General features: G+C 41.8%; 1 protein-coding gene across 1 annotated transcript in view; it reads left to right on the top strand.

Moving 5' to 3' along the window:
- Positions 1-8,371, top strand: part of c1s.2 (complement component 1, s subcomponent .2) — an 11,923-nt gene extending 3,552 nt beyond the window's left edge. Inside the window, exons 9-25 of the mRNA XM_031853081.1 lie at positions 69-203; positions 332-406; positions 495-1,279; positions 2,235-2,286; positions 2,377-2,479; positions 2,835-3,048; positions 3,902-4,085; positions 4,165-4,305; positions 4,728-4,933; positions 5,024-5,171; positions 5,317-5,435; positions 5,571-5,649; positions 5,775-5,909; positions 6,609-6,683; positions 6,788-6,993; positions 7,085-7,296; positions 7,745-8,371. Of these exons, the coding sequence (XP_031708941.1) occupies positions 69-203; positions 332-406; positions 495-1,279; positions 2,235-2,286; positions 2,377-2,479; positions 2,835-3,048; positions 3,902-4,085; positions 4,165-4,305; positions 4,728-4,933; positions 5,024-5,171; positions 5,317-5,435; positions 5,571-5,649; positions 5,775-5,909; positions 6,609-6,683; positions 6,788-6,993; positions 7,085-7,296; positions 7,745-8,111 (3,236 nt within the window). The 3' untranslated portion in view covers positions 8,112-8,371. The remainder of the gene's footprint in view (positions 1-68; positions 204-331; positions 407-494; positions 1,280-2,234; positions 2,287-2,376; positions 2,480-2,834; positions 3,049-3,901; positions 4,086-4,164; positions 4,306-4,727; positions 4,934-5,023; positions 5,172-5,316; positions 5,436-5,570; positions 5,650-5,774; positions 5,910-6,608; positions 6,684-6,787; positions 6,994-7,084; positions 7,297-7,744) is intronic.
- Positions 8,372-8,614: the final 243 nt, after the last annotated feature.

Below are 8,614 nucleotides of genomic sequence, written 5' to 3'. Positions count from 1 at the left end.
CCTCCTTCCTCTCCCTCCTGCCCCCCCCCCCCCCCCCTGTGAGTGTGCGCCTCCCCGTCCATGTGTAGCTGTGGATTGTGGATTTCCTGATATCCCAGAAGATGGCATCCTTCAGTTGGTGGGCTCAGATAACCCACACACTCAGTATAAAGACCAGCTTCAGTTTAACTGCAGCTCAAAGTACTACACACTGGAAGGAGATGGTGATTATAAGAAGCTTGTACACATCCATTTTCTGATTCCTTTCCTTGACTAGCTTTTAAGAATGCAAGGTTTTCTGGTTTTATTAATCAGTCAATGTTTCACCAAAATGCTCTCTTCAATCTTTCAGACTTGTACACTTGCAGTCCCCGTGGTGAATGGGTATCAGGTGGAGGCAAGACAGAGATGCCAAAATGCATTGAAGGTACGACCTTAAATCTATTTCTCACATTTTCTCATATTAGCTAATTCTGAATCACATGAATCTATTGATGACTTCCTGTGTATTTCAGTGTGCGGAAAGCCTGAAAACCACCGTGCAGCCAGAATTTTGGGAGGTGAGGATGCAAACATGGGAGAGATACCGTGGCATCTTTTGATTAAAGAGCCGAACAGAGGAGGAGCATCATTGATCAATGACCGATGGGCTGTCACAGCAGCTCATGTCGTGGAAACGGCAGAGGAAACCTCTTTGAGACTGTATGGTGGACTGGTAGATGGAAGAACGATATCAAAAAGGTTTTCTAATGTAGTTGTCATGGACAGTGAGAGGATCATAATTCATCCCGACTACATCAAAGGCATTCCTCTTGTAGAACGCTCCAATTTTGACAATGATATTGCTCTTATTAGATTAGCTTCCAGGGTGGATTTAGGCCCAAACCTCCTTCCCATTTGTCTGCCAGAGGTAAACAGGGTCCTGTTGGAAAATGAGCTAGGCACAGTGTCAGGCTGGGGGATAACAGAATCAAACATGCGTTTCCACACGTCTGCTCTGTTAAAATACGCTCATATTGGGGCCTACTCCCTTGCAAATTGTCAGGATACACCGTTCACACCTACAACTAACAAACGCATGACTTTCACTAATAACATGTTCTGTGCTGGAGCAGATGGAAAGGACAGCTGCCAGAAAGACAGTGGAGGTCCGTTTGTTTCGCCTATGTTGACTGAAGGCAGTGCGCCATATCGTCTGACTGGCATTGTGTCCTGGGGACCCCCCTGTCAACACAAGAAGTACAAGGGTTATTATACCAAGGTGGCTAGTTATGTGGACTGGATTAAGCAGACAATAGATGCAATAGAAAAGGCTTAGAAAGAGGAAAGATGAGGGAGACAATACTTTTCTACTAAACATAATAATGTAATCAATTTCAGGACTGATTCAGGTATCTTAAAAATAAATGTTTTTGAAAATAAAGACCACAATCTTGAAATCAAATGTACCAATATTAATACCATTATGTCATGATCACATTGTTACTTTATACTTCCCTTTTGTATTAAAGGAATTTGCAAATCAACTGCAGAGAATGTCTTTTTCAACCAATTTAATAATGTACTGTAATTTTGTCTGTTAATCATCAGATACACACAAAAACACGTTTTCCATCAGGGATCCCCATACACTGGAATACTTAATATTTTAATGTTTATTTCATAATTTATACGTTTGCCTTTCACTCAGCACTGAAAAACGAAATACTTTTCAGTGCTGTGTTTCACTGATAAAGCATTTCATCAGGCAAAAATGCCCCCACATGTAAAACAATAACGTCAATAACTCATGTTGTTGCTATGTTTTAAAACGAAACAATTCAGCTGGAACAGTTATCTTAATTTATATATGTGGACTAAAACATAGTCATGTTTACACCAACAGCCTGGAAGAACTGTATGCAAGAAATGTTCATAGATGGCAACAAACACAATTTCATATAATTTTCTCTTTTTTTTATTATAATGCCCTGTATTTATTTGTCTCAATCAGCTGCTTCACGCAATGTTTTCATACCCAAATTTTTCACCAACATTTGCTTCTTTGCAGATGCAGAAACAAGTGTAATAGCGCCCTCTAGTGATATAATGAGGTTTATGGGCGAAGGAGCCAAAGTTAAAAAAAAATGGGACCTGAGAAGTTTATTAAATAAAGTTATTCTCAATAGATAATCTAAAATGAAGGAGATAAGATGAGTTTGCATTTAATTGGAGATGTCTATATAACAACATCTTCCTAATTCTCTATTTTAAAGGAATTATTTGCAGCATCGATCCTGTTTTTCTACAATTCAAAGTCAAGAGCTCGTTTGTTTTTGCCAAGACAAACAAGGCTTATTCCTGGCATCAACACAGTGAGTTGCTAAACACTGGAAATTACAGACTTTGTGACATTAGTGTTTCACTTGAAGGTGAAGCATTTGCTCCTGCAGCAGCGGATCAGTTCACGCTCAGATATAACATTTAATCCAGAGATGGGGTGGACTTTCTGTATCATCTTGTAAGTTTCGATGGACTTTAAAACCCATTTGTTTGTTGGGATGAAATTGTTTTTCTTGTGAATTTCTAACTTGATTCCAAAATTCACCGTAAATACCTGCTGTCATTGCGGCGCTATTTCTTATTTGATTTTGGATCTTCTGTACAACCAATATGAAATGAGCAGTGTTTAATAGGTTGACTGAGGGATCTGGCTCTCAGCATGCCACATATGTAAACCCTCAACAGTATTATACTGCAGTGTTGATTGCATCACTCTGTTTGTTTTCTCTGTTTGCATTAACTTTGGACCAGCGGCTCAGACGGCCACAAACTGATAAACAGATCGAACTCTCTCTGTCCCTGCACCTTTCCAGGTTTCTGTATGTGTCAGTTTGTGAGTGCCGGCGGCTGCCTGATCCAGAGCCTCTAATGCATGGGGCGGTCCAGTCCCCCCAGTATCCCCAGCCTTACCCTCCCAACCTGCAGGAGCAGTGGGACCTCAGTGTGCCCGAGGGCTACCAGATCCAAATCACCTTCACACACCTGGACATTGAAGCTTCTGCAGGCTGCTATTACGACGCCCTCACAGTCAGAGCTATTTTTCAACACATATGAAACAAACAAAAGACCAGTGTTGTGGTGTTTGAGTTCTGAACTACAGTGTGACTCGAGTTTAGACAACTTGACTCAGCCTTGAATATTGACGACTTAACCTAGAACACTTTTTGTACCAACTATATACACATACATCTCCATGTTTTGCTGTTATTGCCAAAATATGTTTTAGGGTATCTCAGTATTACTAGCTGCATCATGGTGGGTATACAGTGGTCTCTCACTGGTAGTAATCTCACAAGGAGGCAGCACTATGTTCTTTTTTGGAGGTTTGGTCTCGCTTGTTCCACTTCACGACTCAGCAACTTTGTCACTCACTGGGGTCAAATCTAACCCCAAACCCCCCTTTTCCCAAAACAGATGTATACTAGAACGGTTTACAATGTTAGTTAAGTTCAAATGCCACTTGGACGCAGTACAATGGGTTGTAAACAACACATTTCTAAATTAGTTGTGCTTCAGGCCACCAGACCAGGTATATGTTAGTCCAATATTTATTGTACTTTTCACTCTGTTTTGGTCGCTAACTCCTGATGGAAGTATGTGCCTCTTTAGCCGCTAAAGTTCATTGGTCTCCAACTGCCTTCCGTTTGAGCCGTAGCATACAATGGGTTACCAGAGCTGCTGCTGAATCATACGTCGATCAGTGCAGTGATAATTAACCAAAACCTTAAGCTTGCGAGCCATTCAACCAAAACAATGAGCTGAAAGATGCTAAAAAACCTCCGTAGATTTGTCTGCTGATAAGTGCTGCATGGTGTATTAAACCCTTTTCACAGCAATTTTCCCTCATGATGAAGATTTGATCCCTCTTATGACCCCTCAGGTTCTCTATGATGCAAAGATCCTGGGAAAGTTTTGTGGCCATGAGAACTTGGCTGATGGGCATCATCCAGGCAACCAGCCCATCCTGTCTCCAGGCAGCAGACTCACCCTGATATTCCAGACGGACGACAACAACCCAGAGCGCCATCAGAATGTGGGCTTCTCTGCACAGTACCAGGCAATAGGTAGAAATCTATTTCCTGTCACTTCACTCTTCCACTACGGAACGACCTCCCACTAACTTATCGTGTCTCTCATTATCAGACACAGATGAGTGTTCTGCGCCAGAACCTCAGGATGGCTCAGGTCCTCTCTGCTCTCAGATCTGCCTCAACACCCTTGGCTCATACCTTTGCGCCTGTCATCACGGCTACGAGCTTCGTCCAGACCAGCGCAGCTGTGTGTGTGAGTGTTGTGCAGATTCACACTTGTTATGCATGTATGTATTACGGCTGAGAGGCAGGGGGAACAATGCTCAGTCAAACTGTTGTCACACAATGTTCAACTACTTCGACCAAATCCAACGTCTATTTCAGTCGAGGATGCTTGTGTCAAGGCACTGACCATTTATGACAAATTGTTATACAATTAGATTTAGCCGAAAAGGATTTTCTCTTTGAGGGAGCTCTCAAAGAATCTGAGTAGCAACAGAGAGTCTGCTGTAACTAATAACCTTTATTGAACAGTAGATCTTAGTAAAGTTAGCAATGCCATGTTGTTACAAGGTTGCTGGTAGCTAAGCTGCTGACGAATGGGCCACTGACCAGGAAGCATTAAGGAAGCACCTGATTGAATTTAACCTGAATGTTCCTTTACCGATTTCCCAGTATCCTGCGGCGGTGGTATATTTGATGAGCTAGAAGGACACCTGTTCAGTCCAGGATACCCGAACCCCCCGCCTCAAGCTGTGTCCTGTCAGTACAATATTTATGTAAAATCTGGCTTCACCATCGCTCTTAACTTCACTGACATCTTCCGCATCGAGAGCGTGGACACTGAGCAAGGCCCAAACTGTCTATATCATTGGTTGCAGGTAATGACGAGCCGCTATATAAATAAATGGAAACAAACTGAGCATAAAAAGACATGTTAAATATTGAGCTGTGCACTCCTCTCTTTAAAGCTGACCATCCCAGACAGAGAGCCCATGAAGCTGTGTGGTGGAAAGAGTCCAGGTCTGATAGTCACAAACTCCAACACTGTCAGACTGGACTACCACACTGATGATGAAGGCCTGAGCAAAGGCTGGAGCCTGGACTACAGCACTTACAGTGAGGGAGAGAGGAATGACAGCAGAAATAAGCCGATGAGCAATTAAACTGCTATTGATTGTCGAAACATTTTCCACCAGTTGGTGACAGTTGGTTACTGTATGTGTGCAGCTAATCACATGTCTGCTTGTCCATGTGTTTCCAGGAGTAAAGTGTCCATTTCCCGGTAATGTGGCTAAGGGCAGGGTCACTCCTATCTTGACCGAATATTTCTACAGAGACTACATCTTTGTGCGCTGTGAACAAGGATACAAGCTGATGATGGTTAGATGAAACTTCACTTTTTTTCCCCCTTTCTTACAATGTCTACAGAGGGAACTTCTTTATTTGTCATTGTGAGCGATATATAAAAACAGATATTGGCTGATGTTTGATCAGTTCCTCTCTTTTCTCTGTCAGGACGGTGAGGAGGTCGAGGGTTTCTCTACCATGTGCCAAAGCAATGGAAAGTGGCACCTCCCTCTGCCAGAATGTCACAGTATGTTATCTTTAAGCTCAGACATAACACCCATTCTAAAAATGAATGGAATCTGTATTGTGATTAACTACAACTTAAGTCTTACCGGCAAAATAGTAATTTGTCTTTGTTTTGTTCTTCTGCAGTAATTGATTGTGGAGAACCTAAACCTTTGCTGAATGGAGGGGTGACCTTCCTGTCTGGCCTTCAGAATCAGTACCGTTCTGTTGTCCAGTATCACTGTAACGAACCATTTTACTCTCTCCTTGGAGATATAAATGGTGAGGTGTTAATATATACTCTTCTATGATGTACAGTTTGAGATTCATCCTACAATTCCCACCAGCTGTTGGTTTACATGAGCCGACTCTTGAAACTTTTATGTAAATACATTATCATTGCGTGGCAATACAGTTTAAAAGAGCAATGTACGACATTCAGAGTATTAATATAGCAGCAAACAACTGTAGAGATATATTGGAGTCATGTCGACCTATGCAGAGAATGAATGTGCCCTCCCTCTGTGTGTGATGTTATCCGAGCTTCTCTCTGCTGTGTTGACATAGCTGGGCCGGCCGCACGTGCTTTTAGTGCATGCAAGAGCATGCAGATGTTGAGATCTGTGGAAAGACAATCGGAATGCTCTCAACCGATTTTTCAATAGGGCAGAAATGAAAAAGCATTAACTTATATACATTTTTAAAGCACATTATTAGCAAAAGGGTTACTTGTGGTATAACATATACATGATTTGTAGTAAATGGGCTAAAACATGCAAAGCTACTGGTCACAAGTAACTTAACACCAACTTAACATAGCTTTCACTGCCCTCCAAGCATCACTGATGGGTGTGTTCAAAAATGTGTTCTGTTGCACCTGTAACCGCATCCAACAGTGATGTCAAGGTGTACTGACACACTCTGGAGTACACTTCTTCATCACTCGAGATAAAGATTAACATCAAACTCCCTGCTCTGCAGTTGTCTACACCTGTGAGGCAGACAGAGAGTGGAGATCCAACAACGATATTGTTGTCAGTCCAACATGCATACCAGGTATTGCTTTCCACTGCAAAAATAAAACCCTGCAAAAGCTAATATATATCTCAATTGGATCACAAAGTCTGTACTTAGATACCTATACGTCTGTATCCCTCCAGTTTGTGGCCAGCCCACAAAACTCATCACTACCTATCAAAAGATCATTGGAGGCAGTGATGCTCCAGACAATACCATCCCCTGGCAAGTGCTCCTGAGTGTAGCTCGAGGTAGAGGAGGAGGCATGGTGATTGGAGACCGCTGGATAATGACTGCAGCTCATAATTTAATGGAAAATGGAAATCCAATTTCAAAAGAGACCGTACGGGTAAGCGTGCTACTATAGGTGTTATCTGCATGCCCATTGCCTCCGTGATTTTCAATTGACATTTAATTCCTTCTATGCTGTTGATTTTCAGATTTTCATGGGAATTACTGACGCCAACCTGTTGGGCTCTCCTGTGTTGGCTGCCTCGATCCACATTCACCCTCAATACAATAACCCCAACCATCTAGAGTACAACAATGACATTGCCTTGATCAAAATGCAAGACTCAGTCACATTCAACTCATCCATTATGCCAATATGTTTGCCAGCAGTGGGCGCCACATACACCACTGGCACGATGGGGTAAATTTTCAACTGCTGGGTTTCATTTCATTATGCTGTATTATCCATTTTATGTTATTTTATTTATCTTCTCCACTTAAAGTTTTGTGAAATCAATCAATGCTGGTATTGTTTTCACCGTGTAAGTCTGTGAGTGTCATCATGGCAAACTGGTCCTAGTGACAACGACTGTAGTTGGAACTACAACAGATGTAGTTTTGAGTACTTTGCCAGGTGTTTATATTTCTGCAGACAGATTTTGTCATTGCGACAGAGTCACAACAGTGCAAGATGCAGTCACGAAACTTTACAGGTGTACTGTTGAGAAGATGGGTTTGATTTGAGCAAGGAGCGCTAGAAGTGGGGAAGGGGCCATTGCTGTGGACCATGTGAATCTTGCCCAGCTCCTAGACAGCTTTGCTTTTTTCTGCTGAGTTCACCATATGTCTGTCTCTTCTACTTTTTTCAGACTGGTTTCAGGATTTGGACTAACAGAAATTAACAACACACGGATTTTGACAAATAGGATGAAGTTTCTGCAACTCCCTGTGGTGATGCAGCAGACATGCAGTAATTCATTCACTCTGTTGAAGAGGAAAAGCAGCAATGTACCGAGTCTGACAAACAACATGTTTTGTGCTGGAGTCCCTGAAGGGGGGAAGGACTCCTGCCAAGGTGACAGTGGAGGACCCTACGCCCTGAGAACCAACCAACGGTTCTGGGCTGCTGGGATCGTCAGCTGGGGGATTGACTGCGGAAAGCCGGGAAGATATGGAGTCTATACCAAAGTCGCCAACTACATAGACTGGATCAACAAGATGATGCAGGAGAACTGAAATTTACAGTAATTCATGACAACATGATAAAAATAGAGAACTGCAGTAATTTTGCTGCAAATATACTCTTTCTTCATGTTAAAGCATTCAATGTAACAAAAAGCTATGAAATTAGATAAAATGATTAAGTACAAATTATGATTTGGACAATTTAAAAATGTCCTAAAACTATTAAATGAATGTCATACTAATTGTAAAGTCATCACATTCAAATTTTCCAAAAGCATTTTTTGAATAAAGTTAAATAATACAAACTTAAATGTGCCTTTTGATGCATGATTATTCACACATCTCCTCTCTTCTTCTCTGGGATCGTCAGCTGGGGTTTTGAATGCACAGAAGTTATGCACTCTACACCAGAGTCCCAAACTACTGGATCAACAAGACGATGCTAGAGAACTGCATTTACTATATGTCATCACTATGTTAATTAAACCCGGTGTGCTGAACAAAACAAGTACCAAATAAACAAATGCGGAAGAATAATTTGGCTCATACAGATC

The sequence above is a fragment of the Anarrhichthys ocellatus genome, unplaced genomic scaffold, assembly GCF_004355925.1.
Source record: "Anarrhichthys ocellatus isolate YVR2014 unplaced genomic scaffold, GSC_Weel_1.0 scaffold13, whole genome shotgun sequence".
Lineage (NCBI taxonomy): Eukaryota > Metazoa > Chordata > Actinopteri > Perciformes > Anarhichadidae > Anarrhichthys > Anarrhichthys ocellatus.
Note: the sequence above shows the minus strand (reverse complement) of the source record. Positions and strands in the feature narration are given on the sequence as shown.